General features: G+C 44.6%; 1 pseudogene and 1 gene segment (V, D, J or C); both read left to right on the top strand.

Moving 5' to 3' along the window:
- LOC128772858 (immunoglobulin heavy variable 3-74-like) overlaps nt 1–1313 on the top strand; it is a gene marked incomplete at its 3' end in the record, with an annotated part of 37042 nt that extends 35729 nt beyond the window's left edge. The window contains 1 exon segment of the V gene segment in view: nt 967–1313. Within this exon segment, the coding sequence occupies nt 967–1313 (347 nt within the window).
- A 15381-nt stretch (nt 1314–16694) lies between these two features.
- On the top strand, nt 16695–18920 carry LOC128772857 (disintegrin and metalloproteinase domain-containing protein 21-like; annotated as a pseudogene).
- Nucleotides 18921–22938: the final 4018 nt, after the last annotated feature.

The raw sequence follows: 22938 nt of genomic DNA, 5'->3' as shown, positions 1-22938 counted from the left end.
AAGAGACAAATGTCCATTGATGGATGAATGGATAAAGAAGAAGTGGTAAATATACACAATGGAGTATTACTCGGCAATCAAAAAGAGTGAAATCTTGCCATTTGCAACTATGTGGATGGAACTGGAGGGTATTATGCGAAGTGAAATGAGTCACTCAGAGAAAGACAAAACTCATATGACTTTACTCATATGAGGACTTTAAGAGACAAAGCAGATGAACATAAGGGAAGGGAAACCAAAATAACATGAAAACATGGAGGGGACAGAGCATAAGAGACTCATAAATATGGAAAACAAACAGAGGGCTACTGGAGGGGTTGTGGGAGGGGGGATGGGCTAAACTGGTAAGGGGCACTAAGGAATCTACTCCTGAAATCATTGTTGCACTATACGCTAACTAATTTGGATGTTAATTTTTAAAACTAAAAATAAATACTAATTAATAATAAAAAAATTAAAATATTTTAAGAGAAAATAATGCGTGATCATGCTGTTGAGGTAAATATTTCTTAAAGATTATGCCGAAGCCTCCATTAATTAAGGTAAAAATCCAAAACTGAAAAAAAAAAGAATTCTTCATATTGTCACACCGCCATCCACACAAACTAATGTAGAAGTGCGTCCCTAACCCTGTCATTCACTTTTACACAATCAAACCTAAGTCTGGAGCTTGATATATATGTCAGAGGACATGCAAATGGGGCCCTTTCTATGCTGATAAAACCAACCCAGCCCGACCGTGCAGCTGGGAGACGAGCCCCAGCCCCAGGAGTCCCAGGTGTTCCCATTCTGTGATCAGCACAGAACACACACACCTCACCATGGAGTTTGTGCTGGGCTGGGTTTTCCTGGTTGCTCTTTTAAAAGGTAATTCATGGTGAACGAGGGACACTGAGTCTGTGAATGGATATGAGTGAAACAGTGGATGTGTGACAGTTTCCTGACCAACATGTCTTGTGTCTGCAGGTGTCCAGTGTGACGTGCAGCTGGTGGAGTCTGGGGGAGACCTGGTGAAGCCTGGGGGGTCCCTGAGACTCACCTGTGTGGCCTCTGGATTCACCTTCAGTAGCTATGGAATGCAGTGGGTCCGCCAGGCTCCAGGAAAGGGGCTGCAGTGGGTCGCGTATATTAGTAGTAGTGGAAGTAGCACAAGCTACGCAGACTCCGTGAAGGGCCGATTCACCATCTCCAGAGACAACGCCAAGAACACGCTGTATCTGCAGATGAACAACCTCAAGACCGAGGACACGGCCACATATTACTGTGCAAGTGACACGGTGAGGGGACCTCACTGGGAGCCCAGACACAAACCTCCCTGCAGGGGGGATCAGCACCACCAGGGGGCGCACACTATGCACAATTCTCCTTTGTGTTCCCAGGCGCAGGTGCAGATGGAGGTTACAATCAGGTTTCCTGTCAGGGTCTGGGGCTTCCTCTCCACACAGCAGTTTCCCCAGGGAGCCTCCCTGGTTATATGATTCTGTGTTTACCTATTAACTCTCTGAATTAGCAACTGGGTTGTCATAGGGAAACTAGACTAACATGCACAAGACACAGTTGTTTGCACTTGCTTACTCTGGTCCCTCAACATGAGTGAATTACAGATTTCCTGAGGCACAACAGCTGCACCTTTACAGGATTCCCAGATGTGCTCCCTGTGCAGCCAGGACCACAGGATCCCACAGCTCCTCCTTATCCTCACCCAGCCCTTGTCCCAGTCAAACAACGTGACACTTTCTTCATAGCCCTTTGCTACTCAGGACTTTAAATGAGCTACAGCTTTATTCAATTACTTCAAATGAGAGACAAACAATCTCCATGTATTAGCCAAGATTCCCCTGAGGAACACAACCCAAATGTCATTGGTTTCCATAACTAAATATGTTGAGAATTCCCATGATCTACTGTCACAAGCTGAAGACCCAGGAAAACCAGTGATGCAATTCTTGTCTGATTCTGACTAGTGTCTAGTCTCAGAACGTGGAGAGATGATGATGTAACTCTCAGAAAAAGGGCCAGAGGAGACCAATATTCCAGTTCAAACAAGCACATGGGAAGTAAAAATGAGGGAATTCGTCCTCCATCTGCATCAGATTCTATTGACACACTTAATGGAATGGGTGGTGCCCAGGCAGAAAGAAACCATGGATGGAAATGCCAATCTCTTCTGGAACACATCACAGACATCCACAGAAACAGTGGTGAATCTGGGCACCCATGACACAGTCAAGATAACCTATAAAGTTAATCATGACAAGTCAACCTGCTGTAAACATGGAGCTCGAAGACTGAAGATTTAAAAGTCAATCCCATCATTGGTGTGGAGTCAGGTGGGCACAGCAGTGCTCCTGTGGAGGAGGGCAGAGGCCCATAAGGGGAACTGTGGTCTGAGTATCCCCTGGGTCGCATGGGGAGAGACAATTCCCTTCGTGGAGTGCATTTGGGAGACGGGGCATTGCCTCTCATAGGACAGGAGAGCTGACAGGCACCATTAAAGTTCCCTGATCATTAGCAGAGGAGCCTCTTCTGAGAGCAGCTAGCTGGACGCTGCCTTCTGGTTGTTCTTCACCATGCACTCCAAGCCCCTAGTATTGATGCAGCTGCCCATCTGGGGTAAATCAGCTCCAGGCACAGCACATCAAGACCCTCTCCCAGAGGATCAGTGGGGTCCCTGTCATATTGAGTTCACACAATTTGGAGTTTTCAAACCCAGCTAGAGCTCCTGAGATAAAACATAAGAGCCCTGTGCCACCAGATGGGCCAATGGCTTGGACGCAGACAGGGTGAAAGCAATTCTGACGGAAGCCTGGGACCCACAAGTGTTCTCGCTGTGTGAGGGCTTCCTGAACAGGGGAGGCTGGGACCTCCAACTCCAGGGACTAGAGAGGGAGCTGATGCCAATATTTCCTCCCACCAATCAGCATGGACAGATTTCACTCAGCAGCACAGCATCCCCAGTGCAAGCTGAGCCACTAACACCAAGCTCCACCTACTCCAGCCCCCATCAAGTGCTTGCTTACTAGGAAAGAGTGCCTGGCAACCAGACCACCACTGCACCCCTTCACCATAGGGTGAAGACCTACGTAGACCAAAGACCACCGTAAACCCCCACACTCACCAAGTCAGCTGATCATACAGTGACGCATATCCTCACATATAGGGGAAATAGGAATTAGCCTCTTTTAACAAGCAGACCAAACTCACCTAGTTAAAACTCACAACACTGGGGACAAGGTCCAACACTCCACACTGGAGGCAAGAAGAAACTCTGCAGAGGACTGTCCTGAGGGACAGAGCAGCCAAAACACGACAGCACAGTGCCACGGAACATAAAACAAATGCTTCATGAAGTGTCAGGCCCTGGACAGTATGTGAACACTGCTCAATAAAGATACTACCCTAGAAGCAGCAAAGATAACAGGATTTTCTAAAACATTTAAGAAGGCAGAGACATAGACAAGAAGATGATGGAGGAACTCATCCTAAAAGAAAAAATGATAAAAGGTCATTGTGAGGGATATAATTAAAACACATAAACTAATGTGCCTCAAACAGAATTTCTGAAAACTCTCATTATGAAACAGGATTTTCAAAAAGTATCATAAGGATGCTAGCTGTGCTTGAGGAAAATATATGAGACATGAAGGATACGCTTACTGCAAACAGAAAAGACCTAAAAACTAGTCAGGATGAAATTTTAAATGTTGTAACCGAGATGTGAAACTGATTGGATATAATGACCTCAAGGCGGAAAGAAGCAGATGAATGAGGAAGGGACATAGAAGATAAAAGTATGGGGGAAATGAAGCTGGAATGAAGAGGAAAAGTAAAATATTGCATCACAAACATACACTTAGGGAAATCAGCAACTCCATAAACTGTAATAACATTCTTTTGAAAGGAGTCCCAAAAGAATAAGAGGGAGAAAAAGGGGATACAATTTAGCTGAGGGAATTATAGTGAAAATTTCCACAAGCTGAGGAAGGAAACAGACATCCACATCTAGGAGGCAGAGAGAACACCCATTAAAATAAAAAAATAAAATAAAAAGCAGGCCAACACTGAGACATGTCATAGGAAAATGGCAAAATATCCAGATAAAGAAAAACCATAAAAGCATCAACACAAAAGAAGTTGCTAACTAACAAGGGAAGATTAAAAAAAAACTATGGCAGGGGCGCCTGGGTGGCGCAGTCGGTTAAGCGTCTGACTTCAGCCAGGTCACGATCTCTCGGTCTGTGAGTTCGAGGCCCGCGTCAGGCTCTGGGTTGATGGCTCGGAGCCTGGAGCCTGTTTCCGATTCTGTGTCTCCCTCTCTCTCTGCCCCTCCCCTGTTCATGCTCTGTCTCTCTCTGTCCCAAAAATAAATAAAAAACGTTGAAAAAAATTAAAAAAAAAAAAACTATGGCAGATGTCTCTACAGAAACCTTCATGCAAGTAGGGAGTGGCATCATATCCTCAACATGCGCAATTGAAAATTTTGCAGCTAAGAATACTTTCTCCAGTAAGACAGTCATTCAGATACAAGGAGTGATAGAATTTCCCAGACAAACAAAAACCAAAGGAGTTCATGGTCTCTAAATCAGCCCTGCGAGAAATTAAAGGGGACCCTTTGAGTGGGAAAGGAAGACTAAAAGTAACAAAGACTAGAAATAAACAGAGAAAATCTCCAGAAACAATGACTTTGGAGGTAACACTATGGCACTAAGTTTATATCTATCAATAATTACTGTGAATGTAAATGGGCAAAATGCTCCAATCAAAAGACATAGGATACCGGAATGGATAAAAACAAATACAAGATCCTTCTATACACTGCACACGATTGACTCATTTTCAACCTAAAACACCTGTAGATTGAAAGTGAGGGAAGGGTGAATAATTTATCATGCTAACGGACGTCAAAAGAAAGTTGTAGTACCACACTCATATCACACTAACTAGTTTTCAAACCAAAGTTTGTTACAAGAGATCAGGAAGGCAGTATATCATCATAAAGGGGTCTATCCAACAAGAAGATCTGAAGCTTTAAATATTTATACCCCAAAAATGTAAGCACTGAAATATATAACTCAATTAATAAGAAACATAAAGAAACTCATTGATAATAGACAATAGTAATAATAGAGATCGTTAACACTCCACTTACAACAATGGAAAGACAATCTAAGCTGAAAATCAATAAGGAAACAATGGCTTTGAAAGACACATGGACTGAATGGACTTAACAGATATATTCACAACATTCCATCCTAAAGCACCAGAATACACATTCTTTTTGGGTGCGCATGGAACATTCTCCAGAACAGATCACATACTACGTCACAAATCAGCCCTCTACAAGTACAAAAAGACTGAGATCATTCCATGCGTATTTTCAAACCACAACACTATGAAACTTGAAGTTGACCACAAGAAAAATTTGAGCAACACTGCCAATACATTAGGTTAAAGAACATTGTAGTAAAAGCGGAATGAGATTTTCAGGAAATTACAGAAGCAATAAAAAAATACATGGAAGCAAATGAAAATGAAAACATGCCAGTTCCAAACCATCTGGAGGCAGCAAATTTGATGGAAGAGTGAAATATATAGCAGTACAGGCCAAACTCAAGAAAGAAGAAAGGTCTCAAACACACAACCACTTTACAACTAAAGGAGCTAGAAAAAGAACAAATGAACCCTAAAGCCAGCAGGAACAGGTAAACAAAAAAGATTAGAGCAGAAACAAATGATATAGAAACAAAGAAAAACAGTAGAACAGATGAATGAAACTATAAGTTGGTTTTTGTAAGAATAAATAAAAATGATAAACCCATGGGCAGACTCGGCAAAAACAAAAGAGAAGGGACGAAAGTAAATATAATCAGAATTTGAGAGGAGACATCGCGACTGACACCACAGAAATACGACTATGAGAAAATAGTTTGGAGATTTATATGCCAACAAATTGGGCAATCTGGAAGAAATGGATAAATTCCCAGAATAATGTAAACTACCTAAACTGAAAAAGGAAGAAAGAGAAAACGTGAACAGACTGATAATGAGAAAAGAAATTGAATCATTAATCAAAAATCTACTGACACACAAAAATCCAGGGCCAGATAGGTTCACAGGTGAATTCTACCAGATATTTAAGAAGAGTGTAAAATATTCTATTTAAGTAGAATAGAAAATTCTTGTCTTCACAAACTGTTCCAAATAATAGAAATGGAAAGAAAACTTCCAAATTCATTCTATAAGATGAGTATGATCACGGTTCCAAACCAGATTAAACCCCACTAAAAATGAGACTTACAGGCCACTAGCCCTAATGAGCAAGAATACAATTGTCAAGAAGATACTTGCAGGGGCGCCTGGGTGGCTCAGTCGGTTAAGCGTCCAACTTTGGCTCAGGTCGTAATCTTGCGGTCCGTGAGTTCGAGCCCCGTGTCAGGCTCTGTGCTGACAGCTCAGAGCCTGGAGCCTGTTTCAGATTCTGTGTCTCCCTCTCTCTGACCCTCCCCCATTCATGCTCTGTCTCTCTCTGTCTCAAAAATAAATAAACGTTACAAAAAAGAAAGAAAATACTTGCAAATTGAATGCAACAAGACATTAAAAGGATCCTTTAACGTGACCAGGTGGGATTTATTCCTTGGCTGTAAGGGTGGTTCAATAGTCACAAATAAATCAATGTAATACATACCATCAATCAGAGAAAGGATACGAATGATATGACCCTCTCAATAGATGCAAAAAAAAAATTGACATAGTACAGCATCCTTTCTTGATAAAACCCTCAACAAGGGGTAGAGGAAACACACCTCAACATCATAAAGTCCGTACATGAAAACCCCACAGCTAATATCCTCAGTGGGGAAAAAAAAACCTTTTCCTCTACTGCCAGGAACACAAGAGGGATGTCCACACCCATCATTCTACTTAATACAGCAGTGGAAGTCTTATCCTCAAAAACAGACAACAACAAAAAATAAAGGCATACAAGTTGGAAAAGAAGAAGTCAAACATTCCCTCTTCACAGATGACATGACACTCTATATAAAAAACTCAAGACTCCACCAAAATATTGCAAGAACTGATGCACAAATTCACCAAAGTCACAAGATACAGTATCAACATACTGAAATCGGCTGCATTTCTACACAGCAATAATGAGGAAACAGAAAGAAAAAAAAAACTATCCATCCCGTTTACAATTGCACCAAATATAATAGGATACCTAAAAAGTTAAAATATCCATAATCTGAAGACTCTAAAAACGGTGAAAGAAACTGAGGATGACACAAGGAAGTGGAAACACCTTCAATGTTCATGGATTTAAGGAGCAAGTAGTGTTGAAATGTCTATGCTACACAAAGAAACGGGAGACTTCATGACTATGGATTTCATGCTGTATTACAAGCTGTACTTATCAAGACAGTAAGCTACAAGCACAAAAGAGACACATAGATCAAGAGAACAGAAGAGTAAACCCAGATATGGACTCACAAATGTATGGCCACCTCATCTTGGATGAAGTAGGAAAGACTATGTAATGGGAAAAAAGACAGCCTTGTCAACAGAGGGTGTTGGGAAAACTGGACGAGAACATGCAGAAGAATGAAACTGAACCACTTTCTTACTCCATACAAAAAAATAAATCCATTGGGTGAAAGACCTAAATGTGAGACAGGAGACCATCAAATCCTAGAGGAGAACAGGCAGCAACCTCCTGGACTTCAGACATAGCAACTTCTTACTAGACGTGTCTAGAGAGGCAAGGGAAACAACAGCAAACTTGAACTACTGGGACCTCATCAAAATAAAAACCTTCTGCACAGCTAAAGAAACAATCAACTAATCTAAAAGGCATTCTACAGAAATTAAAAAGGTATTTGCAAGCCACACATCTGATAAAGGCTTACTATCTAAAATCTATTAAAAAAACTTCTCAAACTCAACACCCAAAATACAAAGAATCCAGTGGAGAAATGGGCAGAAGACATGAGGAGATACTTTTCCAAACAAAGCATTCCGATGGCTAACCGACACAGACGAACATATGCTCAACCTCACTCATCATCAGAGAATTACAAATCAAAACTACAATGAGAGATGACTGCACACCTGTCAGAATGGCTACAATTAACAACTCAGGAAACAACAGATATTGATGAGGATGAGGAGAGAAGGGAACCCTTTTATACTCTTGGTGGGAATGCAAAGTGCCCGGACCATTCCAGAAAACAGTTTAAAAACTAAAAATTAAACAACCTTCCACTCCAGCAATTGCTCTACTAGGAATTCATCCAAAGCATACAAAACTTCTGATTTGAGGAAGTACATGCACCCCAATGTTTACAGCAGCATTAACTATGACAGCCAAACTGAGGAAAGAGACCAAAAGTCCACCATGTGATTAATCTGCTATATGTATAGAATGGCATATTACTCAGTCATAAAAAAGAATGAAATCTTGCCATTTGCAAAGATTTTGATGCAGCTACAGGGTATCATGCTAAGCAAAGTAAGTCAGTCAAAGATGACAAACACCATATGATTTCCTCCTATGGGGAATTTAGATCTAGGGGAAGGGGAAAAAGAGCAAGAAATCATAAAAATAAACTCTAAGGTTAGAGACCAAATTGAGGGTTGCTGGAGGGCAGGTGTGTGGGGGATGGGATAATGGGTGTTGGGGATTAAGGAGGCCACGTGTTGTGATGAGTACCGGGTGTTAAAGTAAGTGATGAACCAATAAATTCTACTACTGAAATTAATATTACACAATATGATAACTAACAAATATTTAAACACAAACTTAAAAAATTTTAAAAGTGGAAAAAAGGAAGGGAGAATTGTTGTCACAAATTGTCATGAACATGGAATCTAAGGTAGTGAGTCTAACGTCTTGCATTTTCTCATTATATCCCTAACTGATGGTGGACATATTAACATACTCATGAATTTTCACAGCAGTGCCAGGTGAGCTGGAATTCAAACCACAGCTGCCCTTCCCAACTCCCCTGTGCCCACACATCATGGGCAGCTTGTCCAGACACCTGCACAAGAACCCAGGTTGGGCCTCAGCAGGGACCCACATCTGCAGAACTGGAAAGTGTGGACAGTTGACGCTTCCTGAGAAGCTCTGGGGTTCCTTCCCCGACTTGCTGTCTCAGCTCCCTTGTCTTCCTTTCTTGTCTCTTGAAGAGAACCATGTCCCCTGTTAGTGGTTCATGAAAGTGAGGGGCTATATGTTCTATAAACATTCAATATGACAGGTAACATACAAGGGGACAAAAAAAAAAAAAAACATATGATGCAGCCTCTCTCGCGGCTCCTATCACCCAATGTGATAGAGTACAAATAAACCTAAGTATTCATTTGGTCAAAAATTGCACAGCACGTTGGGAAAGTATTAAGAGATGAGAAGCCTGGAAGAATTCCACAAACACAGATATGAGCTCCCCTTGGAAGGAAGAAGAAAAATTACAGTCCCAAACACGCAAGAGTAAAATGACTTTAGGAAATGATACAAGAGCTTCAATGCATTCTATTCATGAATTGTCTAAAATTGGCAATGCAAAAAATGGATTTTGAGGGTTTCACATAGAATTGCGAAGGAAAAATTGTGTCAAGAACTCAGTTGTGTGCACAGAGCTCAGCGGCTCCTGAGACATATAGAAAGCCCACCACCTGAAAAGGTAAACGTGATTTTTGACCCCAGGAGCATATCTATCTAATCTGATGAGCAGTCTGGCCAAAGAGACACAGAATGGCAACTCTTGTGAAATTTGAACTTCAATTTCCTATATTTCCACTTAACTTCCATATATTAGGAAAAACCATGCCACGAAAATGATTTGCTAGAGTCTATAAATTTAAAAACAAACGACAAAACTCTAAGTCACCAGAGACCAAATAGGGAACATGTCAACATTGAGAGAAACCAGAAAAAAAAAACAAGACTTTTAGTACATCGTAAGTCAAGAAATCAGTGGGGTGCCTGGATGGTTGAGTCAGTTAAGTGTCTCACTTCAGCTCAGGTCTCGGTGTCACAATTTGAGGGTTTGAGCCCCGTTGTCAGGCCCTATGCTGACAGCTCAGAACCTGGAGCCTGCTTCAGATTCTGTGTCTCCCTCTCTCTCTGCTTTTCCTCGCTCACGTTCTGTCTCTCTCTCTCTCTCTCTATCAAGAATAAACATTTTTAAAAAATATTAGTCATAAGCAATCAATCATCAAGAAAAGAAAAACTATAGCTAAGAACACAAGACCCATAAAAAGAAATGGTATAAATAGACTTTGTGAAAATCAATTCCGCTTATCTGCCCACGTGAATACCAATAGTAAGATAAGTTACAGAGTAAGAGACAACATTCACAAATTGCATAACCACCAAGGGACCTGCATCTTGAATATGCTAAGAACCCTCAACAGTCAATAGGAAAAAAGGAAACTAACCTCCATCAAACAAGCACAGCCTTGTGTAGTAGACATCCTATCCTTGAGCTTATAGACACATTAGTTACTGACTGGAGAAGACTCTTCACACCATCGACTGTCAGGGAAATTCAAATCAAGAATGCAACAGATGCCCTATACACACATCCCAATGGCTCAGGTATGAACAACTCAGACAACAAATCCAGGTGAGAATCCAGCGTACGTGGGGCCTCAAACAATGCAGGAAGGATTGACAAACAAACACCAGCTCTGGAAAACCGTTGGCTGTTGCTTATGAAATTATACATGGATGACATAAAAAGGAACCTGGAAATACCACTCCCGAGTATTTGTCCCTGAAGAATGAAATCCCATGCTCAGAAAATAAATGGTGTGTAAATATTTACAGCATCTTTCTTAGTGTTAGGAGCTCAGAATAAGGCAAAAGTCTTTCGATATATAAAGGAATAAACCAACTACGAAAATTCCATCAATGGGAGGCTTTGCCAGAGAACTGTGACACTACTGATGCACACCTGAAATCAGGTGAAACTCAAAGACATGATGTGGAGGGAAGGGCGGTAGTCCCATAATTACAGAGGTGGTGTGACCTGGGACATTCACACAGCCAGACCATGGTGACAGTGGTTTGGTTGGGCATTCCTTATCTCTTTCTTTCCCAAACCACAGGATGAGATACTCTGCTTCATTTGACAGCACTCCTATGTTCAACCACCCTCTGATGTATGGAGTCTCCACAGACTGAACCCTACAACCTCGGACTCCTCTGAATGGAGAGTAGTTGAGACCATAGTCTGATATGTGTTCTGACAGGAGCTGTTCCCTCCACTGTCCCTGGCTCTGGCTCTCTCCTGCAGATGAGGGTGAGTAGGTTAGGAATCCTCCACTGAAACCATGTGTCTCCTGCACCTGACTCTCCCACAACATGAGGCCCAGACCTTCTTCCTCACACTTAGCTGGAAATGAAGTCAGTTCTATAGGAACAGATTTGCTCCTTGTATTAGAGAATTACTCCATCTCCCCCTTACCCTGGGCAATACTCTGGGCAAAGGTCTGCAGCTGCAGGGCGTGTTGGGGACAAACAGGATTCCAAACAGTTTGGAAATTGAGGGCTCTGTTTAGGGGTGGCTGGCAGCTTCACTGCCTTGTGGCTTGCTTGTCCTGGTGGCATGAGACTCCTGCCATACAAGTCAGGTCTGGGGTGATCAGGTTCCCAGCATCCCTAGTGGACTGTGCCCAGGGCAGAGCTTCATTCCTGGGAGTAGGGCTGCCAACAATGAGTGAGTCGCACATCTCAGTGGCACCTGCTGGGGCTTGGCCTCAACAACAAACAGCTTAGGGTCACTGACATCCTGTCCCTCTGGGAAAGAGTCCTCTGAACAGGAGCTGGTCACTGGGAACCGTGTGTATTGGCTACAACAGTCTGGAGGGGAGGTTGCAGCCAGGCTCAGGGGCACATGCCTATAGTCACAGTTACTTGCACTGGAGTTTCTTCTTGCTGATCTGGGGTGGGAAAGGAAAAGAACATACCTTAGTTCAAATAGTCTAGGTATTCTTTCTGGTAGTATATTTTCTGCAATAAATGCTTCTTCATGGGCTGTATGCCAACATGGCCATTTGCAGGCACTATAAATACATTATTTGAGTTTTTCTTCAAATTCCAGTTAGTTAACATGCAATGTACTATTACTTTCAATTGTAAAATATAGTGATTCAACATTGCAATACAGCACCCAGTGTTCGTGACGAGCGCACCCCTTAATCCCCATCAACTACCTCCCCATCCCTCCACACACCCTCCCCAGGGTAACCATCAGTTTTTCCCCTATAGTTAAGTATCTGTTTCGTGGGGCTTACGTGGTTCCATGGGTTAGACCCACGACTCTTGATCTGGGCTCTTGTCTTGATCTCATCATTCCTGAGATCGAGCCCCACTTTGGTTTCTGCACTGACAGCACGATGTTTCCTTGGGATTCTCTTCCCATCTGCCTCTGCCCCACCTCCCATTCTCTCTCTAAATAAATAAGTGAACATTGAAAAAATCGCCTATTTCTTGGTTTGCCTCTTCTCTCTTATTTGTCCCTTTGCCCATTTGTTGTTTCTTAAATTCTACATATGGATGAAATCATATATTTGTCTTTCTCTGACTTATTTCCGTAAATATAATACTCTCTAGGCCCATCCCTGTCCTTAACAATAGCTAATGTCATTCCTTTTACGGCTGAGAAATATCCAGTGTGCGTGGACGGGGTTATGTAGATATACCACATATTCTATACCCATTCATCAATCAGTGCATACTTCGGCTGGGTTGTTTCCATAGCTGGGCTGTTTGTGACATAGCTGCTATAAACAGAGAGGTACAATTCCCTTAAATTAGCATTTTTGTATCCTTTGGGTAAATACCTAGTAGTGCATTTGTTCTATCATAATGTAGTTGTATTTTTAGCTTTCTAAGGAATCTCCATGCTCTTTTCCATAGTGGCTGTGCCAGTGTGCATTCCCACCAGCACCTCCAAAAGGATCCTCTTTCTCTGCATCCTCACCAACACCTGTTGTTTCTTGTGCTGTTGAGTTCAGCCTTTCTGACAGTGTGAGTTGATATTTCATTGTAGTTAGGATTTATATTTCCCTGATGAGGAGTGATGTTGACCATATTTTCATGTGTTTAGTGACAATCTATAGGTCACATTTGGAAAAATGCTTATTCATGTCTTCTGGCCATTTTTTAATAGGATTATTAAGTTCTGGAGTTGAACTTTATACCATATATAGAAATCTTAAAGACTCCACCAAAAAAAAACCCCGCTAGAACTGGTACAATAAACCTGTAAATTTGTAGCATACAAAATCAACATATAGAAATTTGTTACATTTCTATATACCAATAATGAAGCAGGAGAAAGAGAAATCAAGGAATCAATCCCATTTAAAATTACACCAAAACCATAATATACTAGAAATAAACCTAAGTAAAGAGGTACAAGATCTGTACTCTGAAAAGCCTGGGACATTTATGGAAGAAATTGAAGAAAACACAAAGAAATGGAAAAAATATTCCATGCACATGGATCAAAAGAAAAATCATTGTTAAATGACAATACTATCCAAAGCAATCTAGACATTCAATGCAAATAATTCAATTTACTGTCAAATAATACCAGCATTTTTCACAGAGCTAGAACAAATAACTCTAAAATTATCATGGAACCACAAAAGACCCCAAATAACCAAAGATCTTGAAAAAGAAAAAAACCTGGAGGCATCACAATTCTGGATATCAAGCTATATTACAATGCTGTAGTCATCAAGACAGGATGATACTGGCAAAAAATAGACACATACATTGATGGAAAAGATTAGAAAACCCTGAAATGGACACATCACTATATGATCAACTAATCTTTGACAGAGCAGGAAAGACTATCAAATGGAAAAAGTCCCTTCAAAAACTGGTGTTGAGAAAACTGGACAGCATCGTGAACTTGTAAGGAACCTGGACCACTTTCTTACAGTACACACCAAAATAAATACAAATTGAATGAAAGACCTAAATGGGAGACAGGAAACCTTCAAAATCCTAGAGGAGAACACAGGCACCAACCTCTTTGACCTTGGCCAGAACAATTTCTTACTAGACATGTCCCCAGAGGCAAGGGAAACAATAGCAAAAACAAACTATTGGGATCTCATCAAGATAAAAAGCTTCTGCACAGCAAAGAACAAATCAATAAAACTAAAAGGCAACTGACAAAATGGGGGGAGATATTTGTATGACATCTCAGACAATGGGTTAGTATCCAAAATCTATACAGACCTTACCAAACTCAACACTCAAAAAACAAATAATCCAGTGAAGAAATGGGCAGAAGACATGAATACATATTTTTCCAAAGAAGACATCCAGATGGCAAAAAGACACGAATAAAGATGCTCAACAACACTCTTCTTCAGTGAAATATAAAGCAAAACCACAATGAGATACCAACTCACACCTGTCACAATGACTAAAATTAACAATTCAGAACACACAAAATGTCAGCAAGGATGCAGAGAAAGCGAAACCCTTTCACACTGTTGATGGTAATGCAAACTGGCGCAGCCACTCTGGAAAACAGTGTGGAGATTCCTCAAAAAATGAAAAACGGAACTATCCTGTGATCAAGCAATTGCATTTATCCAAGGATACCAAAGGTATCCAAAGGATACCAAAATGCTGATTCGAAAGGGCACGTGCATCCCAATCTTTATGGCAGCCTTATCAACAAAAAACAAATTGTGGAACAGCCCAAATATTCATCAACACATGAATGCATAAAGAAGAGGTGGTAAATATATACAATGCAATATTACTTAGCCATCAAAAAGAATGACATCTTGCCAATTACAATAATGTGGATGGAACTACAGTGTATTATGCTAAGTGGAACAAGTCAGTCAGAAAAAGTCAAATATCCTATGATTTCACACATTAGTGGAATATAAGAAACACAACATACAGAAAGGAAAAATAAAATAAATCAAAACAGAGAGGGAGGAAACCAGAAGACACTCTTAAATACAGAGAACAAACTGAGGGGAAGTGGGGGAGGTGGGCTAAATGGCATGTGGCCATTAAGGAGGGCACCGGGTGAAATGAGAACTGGGTGTTATATGTATGCGATGGTTCTCTACATTCTACCCCTAAAATGAGTACTACGCTGTATGTTAACAGATTGAATTTACATTAATATAATACAAGAAAATTATATATAGAGAGAGACTACCTCAAAATAGCAAGCTTCTGCACAGTGAAGGAAACAATCAACAAAACAAAAAAGCAACCTAGGGAATGGAAGAAGATATCTGTAAATGACATATCCTCAGGGTTAGTTTTCAAAACATATAAGTTTTTTTTAATTGTTTTCAAATTATCAGTAGAGAGTGTGTCCATGCAGTTCAGCACACTGTTGTGTGAGAAGCAAAACTCGTGTCTTCCACTTTTATATTGTGGTAAGATCTCACTGAAAATGAGACCCATACTCTTCACAAAATTTTAACCATACATTACAGTATTGATAATTACAGGGGTAATGATGTGGAGACCCCTTTAAAACTTGTCATCTTGCATAACACAAAATCATAGCCCTTGAGATCTACTCCTCATTGACCCTCCCTGCCAGGCCCTGGCAACTGCCATTCCACTCTCCATTTCATTGTTATCAAAACCTAAATTCATCTGCCTGTTGCTGGAAAGGTCAATGTTCAAAGTTTTAGTTTGGGTGGCAAAGGAATTTGATCTATATTCAGAAGGCCAGCCACTGGGGAAAAGGCAAACTCTTGTCCAAACGCCAACTCTGAGGTTTCTCCCTGACCCAGGGCATTTTAAAGCAGTAGAGGGTACTTAAACAAGCAAGGCAGTGCCATGGTCAATACCATCTTTTGATCATGGGCAGACTCCATGGTGCAAGCTGCCAAAGTAACCTCAACTCCCCTCCATCTCCAGCTGAAGAGAGAACCAAACTACATGGGAGGAGACTGCCAGAGGCCAGGAAAGAACCCCCATAAGGGATTAGAGGAGAAAACCCCTGGGGCTCACACATGGTCAGCAGTACTTTCTGTTCTCCCCAGCTGGCATAAGAAAATACTAAAATACAACCTTGTAGTTCACCAATCATCACTCAGAATACTGACAAATGTTTTCCTCAGTGAACTCAGAGGAACCTTCAAAGCAAAAACCAAAAGGATCAAATGGCTTGCAAACTAATAGCCAAGGAGAATAAGACACACAAAACTACAAAGTGATTTTTTGCATCACCCATAAAGGTAAAATTGACAATGTTTACCTCCACAACACAAGGAAGCAAAAGCAGTGGTCTCTGTAATGAGGAAAAGTAGTCATCCAAAGAAAGTGACCCAGCAGTACCATAGGACATGGAATTGGTAGAGAAGTTAAGGGTGATATAACTGCATAGCCCATATGCAAGTAGCTGGAGGAAAGATTAAAGGTGTTGACTAAAGCCATGCCTCTGGGTCCAAATCCATACCCATGTCCATGTGACCACTCTTGACCATGGACCACCTGCCCCTCCCATATCTACCCCAGCCTAACTGATGTGCAGGGTCACACAATGCCACACCCTGGGACTGTTGCCGAACCCCACAGGGGGCCCCCAGGTGCAGGGTGCTGGCCACCTGGCACAGCCCTCTATTCTGTCTGATGGTCTAGACCTGCCTTTGCTGAGGATCCTCCATTTATCCATTCTCACTGGCAGATGTCTCTGAGCAGGGGCATGAGGCTGGCAGAGGGCCAGGTCACCCTGAGGGCGCCCCTCTTGCTCTTTGCACTCTGGGCAGTGCTGGCTCCTGTGCAGGGTTCTCAAGGGCATCCCTCATGGCACTACGTCTCCTCTGAGGTGGTAATTCCCAAGAAGGAGCCGCACCACAGCAAAGGCATTCAGATGCCTGGCTGTCTGTCCTATAGCCTGCGTTTTGGGGCAAGAGACATGTTATGTACATGCGGCACAAGAAACTCTTTTGGTCCAGACTCTGCTGATGATGACTCAGGATGCTCAGGGAGACTTGCAGGTGGACTACCCCTTCATGCCTCCAGACTGTTACTACCTCAGCTACCTGGAGGAGATTCCTTTTTCCATGGTCACAAGTGACACAGGCTATGGCAGCCTTGAAGATGTCATGAAGTTGGATTAACTTGCCTATGAAATGAGACCCCTCGGTGATTTCCAATCATTTGAACACTTTGTTTCTCAGATAGTCGCAGACATCTGTGCAATGGGACCTACTTATAACCTGGGATATAAGGAGGACAGGGGACCCCCTGTTCCTCAAGGAAATGCCAGTGCAGCCCCAAGGATCTCTAGTAAGTTCTGTTCATCCCATCACAGAATTTTCAAAGGACTTGCTTTCAGTTTCAAAACAATGTATAGTGTGTTAACCACGTGGAAAAAAAGTGCCCAATTCCTAGTAAGGCTAGTTAGCTTAATTGAGTCAATATTTCATGCTATTGATGTAAGTTATTGCTTTCATGGTCATTTATAGTGAGAGACATCAAACTCACACAGGCAATTATGTGTTGCATCAGAGCCCCTTTTTTTCCTCTTCAATAGTATGAGTGAAAGTATTTTCGATTTCTTAAAACACATTCACCCTTAATGTGATTTGAGATGGGCCCCATGAGGTTCATGGCAGTCCAGTTGTATATTCTATATGCCATCCACCAATGGCTTATATGCCATCATTCTGGGTTATTTAGGCAGACATTATTTACTCTTTTCTGTCATACCAACGCATCAGATGGCAAGAAATTGTGGCTTGTGCATTGACACTGATGAATGTGCTTGCCAAAAAAGGTCCAGCTGCCTTAGGACCCAACTAACTGGTATAATGGAAGCTTTCAGTAACTGTTCCTTCATTCATATGCAGCACATAATGAATTGTGGAACAGGCAAGTGCATGTTCAACACTGAAAGGGTGCATTTAAATAAAAGCCTGACCCACTATCACTATGGAAACTACATAGTGGATCCAGGAAAGCAGTGTGACTGCGGCTCATTCAACCAGTGCTACAGCAATCTAGGCTGTATGCGTGATTGTATCTGAACCCCTGGGGGCAAATGGAATACAGGCAGATGCTATACAGACTGCACCAACTCCGCTGCTTGGACACCCTGCAGACCAATCCAAAATATACGTGATCTTCCAGAGTTCTGCCATGGGGTGACCTTGGCGTACCCTGTGACTTCCATATGCAAGATGGAACCGGGTGCACTGAAGACGGCTGCTGCTATCATGGAAACTGCACTGACCGCACTATTCACTGCCAAGAAAGCTGTGGCAGAAATTCTGGGAAAGGTGAAGATGTCTGCTATACCATAAATCACGAAGGCAGCCGACATGGACACCGCAGAACACCCTGGGGGAGTCAACGCTGAACCTGTTCCCATACAGGCGTGCCGTGTGGAAGGCTGCAGTGTAGGAATGTCACACATCTCCCTCAGCCGCAAGAACATGTTGGATTCCATCTGTCTGAGATCCAGGGTTCTCATGTTTGGGGCTGGATTCACATCGTAGCACAGGAACAACCCAGATAGGTCATGTGAGAACTGGTACTTCCTGTGCTTCTGGATAGTTCTGTCGGGATACCTACTGCACTGGCAGTGGGGCTCAGCTGAATTATGACTGTATCCCAGAGAAATGCAGTCACAGAGGGATGTGCAACCATAACAGGAACTGCCACTGCCACACAGGCTGGGATCCTCCATGGTGCACGGACAAGGCACTGGTGGGAGCACAGACTGTGGACCCCTCCCAGAAGAATTCAGCCAGTCAGGCAAAGTCATGAATCCATGGTATATCTCAGAGTGGGTTTTGGTCACATTTACGCCATAATAGCTGCATTCCTCTTTGTTGTTTCTGGAAATGTCAGAACTATAAACACAGAGAAAGTTAAGGAAGAGATTTTTGGAGAAGACAATCCATAATTTAGCCTCCAGACCCCTGAACAACTATACACAATGCATCTGGTGCATCTGTAAAAATACAGTATTGAGGCGGCACAGCTGACATCCACGTTTCCAAGGGTCTGCGGGAGACACAGGGGTCCTCAGGCACATCACAGCTCTGACACCAGGTCTCTCATGGGTCACCGACCAGCACTCTGAAAGAAAACTTGAAAACTGCATGCTTGTGGCTTTTATGTAGTTTTTAGGCCTGTAAGAGCCCAAACTGAGCCTTAGTTTCTGGGAAGAGGACCTGAGTCAGAGCTGTGTCTTGAGCAGAAGTGTCTGGTTCCAGAATTAAGAGAAGTTGACACAAGCTCCTTCATTGGCAACTTCATGAGTTTTCTCCAAAACTACGCTGTTGTGGACTGAAAAGTTTCTCATTCTCCGGTAATCTGTCTTCCCCCAGTCCCATGTGGGCTCAGGATAATGGAGGGCTACCACCCACCCATACTGCCTGTCCACACGGGGGTGTCTGCGGGCTGTGAGGGAAGAGGACTGGCATTAGGTTCCACCTAGCGCAAGCTGTGCCTCTCTGGAGAGCAAATTTCCAAATGTGGGAGACTGAGACCATGAAGCTGAAAGGAGCACCCCATAAATCAATCAGAAAGGTAGGCACAAGTGTCTATGGATGACTCTGGCATCCAGAGGGAGACCGGGAAAGGTGAATCCCTGCTCTTTCTCTTGCCTACTTTTCAGTGAGTTTAACCGTAGATAAGAATCTGCCTAGGGTTCCTACTTTGGTTTTCCAAGCACCTTCTACAATAACACAGAGATGAGCCTGTGAAAGTTAGCGAATTCAGCCCCATCCGCTCCCAAGAAATCCTGTACTTGCGACCCTGTTTTCTATGTCCTGATCATGGCGAATGTGGGATGGAGGCCTGCCCTTCCCTGGGTCCTTGTGCCCTCTTGTTCCGGGCTCTGTAAGTCATAAATCCTGTGCTTCCATTTCCTTTGTTGGGGGTGTACTGAAACCCCACCTTCAGTCACAAGGGGCCCACACATCTCATGTACCCCAAACGAGAGCTCAGATGCCTAGGGAGCTGCCTGTCACCCACTGTGACTTGCTGTTGCCACTTCCTTCAGCAGGTCACAGTCTACACGTTCTTAATTCAGTCAAGAAGCTGAAGTCCCACAATACATTTATCCTCAAGGATGGGATTGGGAGCCTAGCTGATGCCCCCCCACAATGCCTTAGACCTAAGAATGGCTCACTCATTCCTCACCCTCACGTCTCAGCTGCTGTGGGAAGGAGCTGGTGCTTGCTGGTGGTCTGTAGCTTTGATTTGGGCTTATGCCAGGTGTTGCCAGAAACCCTCACCCTAAATCATCAGTGCCATAAAAGGTCAGACTCCCTGCAGAGACCAACAAGCAGGCACCAGTCTGGGGGTACAGGGGTGTGTACTTCCTATTCACCTCCAAAGGAGGTGGACACCGAGGACAGTGTTCCTAGATTAGTGTCGAAGAAGACGCCAGCTGGTTGGTCCACTGTGTTGCGGCCAGCACCGTGGTGTTGTGCTTGATTAGCCAGGCCTAGCTAGTGATGGAGGCAAATCTACAAGGAGCATCATGGCACTCAGGGTGGAGGTCTTGGCCAAGGCAAGCTCCCCCTAGTGGCTGCAATCCTCGCTGCTGTCGCCAATGGCTCCCCACCTGTCAGGTATTGGGTGGGACACCTCAGTGTGGGAGGCCACAGAACATGACTCTGAGAAGAAATAACTTCTATCCCAGATTTCCCCTGTCACGATCCACTACACCTACATGTCCAAGGACCAGAGTGAGAGACAGAAATGGTGACAGGCACTATACCATCATGGAAATGCAAGGCTTCCTGGAATCATTTGTCCAAAGGGAGGGAGACAAGGACATTGATTGGCTTTTGTGGGTCTTCGTCATTGGCTCCAAGCTGTTGCTTACAGCACTTGACATGCTGCAGCTGGCTGGATTGGTCCAAGACCGCCAAAGTCATCATTCACTGAAAAACTCAAAGTATCCACAGCCTGTTTACAGAGACACCCTAGAGGAGCCTCCAGACTTTTCACTCTATCAAAAGACCATGACAAGCACACCAAGGCACAGGGCAGGAGACACAGGCAAAAAAAAAAAAAGGGGGAAGGCTCTGAGGAAGACACTCCCCAAGCCCCCAGAGCCCACAGAGGTAGGAAGAAAGAAGCTCTGATTCCTGGGACTTGGATTTTTATGGCATGGCAGCACAGGCCCACTGGGAGAGACCCAATCCACCTCTAAGATAGAATGGGGACAATTCAAAGAGTGTGGGGTTTTTGTTTTTGCCTTGTGTCATGTGCCCAGATCCTTGACCATTTCCAACCTGGAGGAGAGGCCCTTGACAACACCATCTAAGGAGCTCTTCACGAAGGACCACTCTGACCTTAAGTCTGTGCCATTACATGCACAGTGGGGGAACAGGACGACATAGGTTCCTGTCCACATGACAAGAACCTGATCTCAGGACCCACTGTGGAGACTTCCGGCGGAGGAGGGCATGCATCCATGCTGATAAGAACCGGTTTCGTCAGGACCCGCTGTGGAGGATTCGGGAGGACCCGGGCCGGCGTCCACACAGACAAGGACCCGGTCTCCTCAGGACCCACTGTAGAGGATTCAGAGGGACGTGGCCCTGTGTCCACACTGACAAGAACTCAGTCTCCACAGGACCCGCTGTGGAGGATTTGGGAAGACGAGGGCCCGCGTCCACACCGACAAGAACCCGGTCTCCTCAGGACCCACTGTAGAGGATTCAGAGGGACGTGGCCCTGCGTCCACACTGACAAGAACGCAGTCTCCACAGGACCCGCTGAGGATTCGGGAAGACGAGGGCCCGCGTCCAAACCGACAAGAACCCGGTCTCCTCAGGTCCCGCTGTGGAGACTTCAGGGAGACGAGGGCCCGTGTCCACACCGACAACAACCCGGTTTCGTCAGGATCCGCTGTGGAGGATTCGGGAGGACCTGGACCGGTGTCCACACAGACAAGAACCCAGTCTCCTCAGGACCCACTGTGGAGGATTCAGGGGGACGTGGCCCTGCGTCCACACTGGGGGACGTGGCCCCGCGTCCACACTGACAAGAACCCGGTCTCCTAGGGCCCACTGTGGAGGATTCAGAGGGACGTGGCCCTGCGTCCACACTGACAAGAACCCGGACTCCTCAGGACCCGCAGTGGAGGATTCAGGGGGACGTGGCCCCGCATCCACACTGACAAGAATCCGGTCTCGTAGGGCCCACTGTGGAGGATTCAGGGGACGTGGCCCCGCGTCCACACTGACAACAACCCGGTCTCCTCAGGACCCACTGTGGAGGATACAGGGGGACGTGGCCCTGCGTCCACACTGGGGGACGTGGCCCCGCGTCCACACTGACAAGAACCCGGTCTCCTAGGGCCCACTGTGGAGGATTCAGGGGGACGTGGCCCCGCGTCCACACTGACAACAACCCGGTCTCCTCAGGACCCACTGTGGAGGATTCAGGGGGACGTGGCCCTGCGTCCACACTGACAACAACCCGGTCTCCTAGGGCCCACTGTGGAGGATTCAGGGGGACGTGGCCCTGCGTCCACACTGACAACAACCCGGTCTCCTAGGGCCCACTGTGGAGGATTCAGGGGGACGTGGCCCCGCGTCCACACTGACAACAACCCGGTCCCCTCAGCTCCCGCCAAGGGAGGAGCAGGCGAGGAGAAAGCCAGGCCCCGGGAAGAGGAGCTTCCGGAACCTGGAGGCTGAGGGGGGCGCTGTTCGCCAGACCCTGGGGGGAAAGGACCCTGCGCGGCTTCGTGCGCGGTGACACTGTGTCCCCCGCGGGGCTTACCTCACCGGCGCCGGGCGGCGGGGCCGCGCGGCCGTGTTCCTGCTCCGCGCCCACTCGGTTCCCGCCGCTGCCTCATGCGGTTCGCGGTCCAGGAGCGGGCTCCCCTGGCGGAGCTCGCACTCCCGCCGCTCTGGCCTCGCGGGTCCCTTCGGCCTCCGCGCGGGGCGGGGTGT

Source organism: Panthera pardus, unplaced genomic scaffold (assembly GCF_024362965.1).
Source record: "Panthera pardus isolate Hobbes unplaced genomic scaffold, ASM2436296v1 HiC_scaffold_24, whole genome shotgun sequence".
NCBI lineage: Eukaryota > Metazoa > Chordata > Mammalia > Carnivora > Felidae > Panthera > Panthera pardus.
This window is presented reverse-complemented; position numbering and strand designations above follow the sequence as displayed.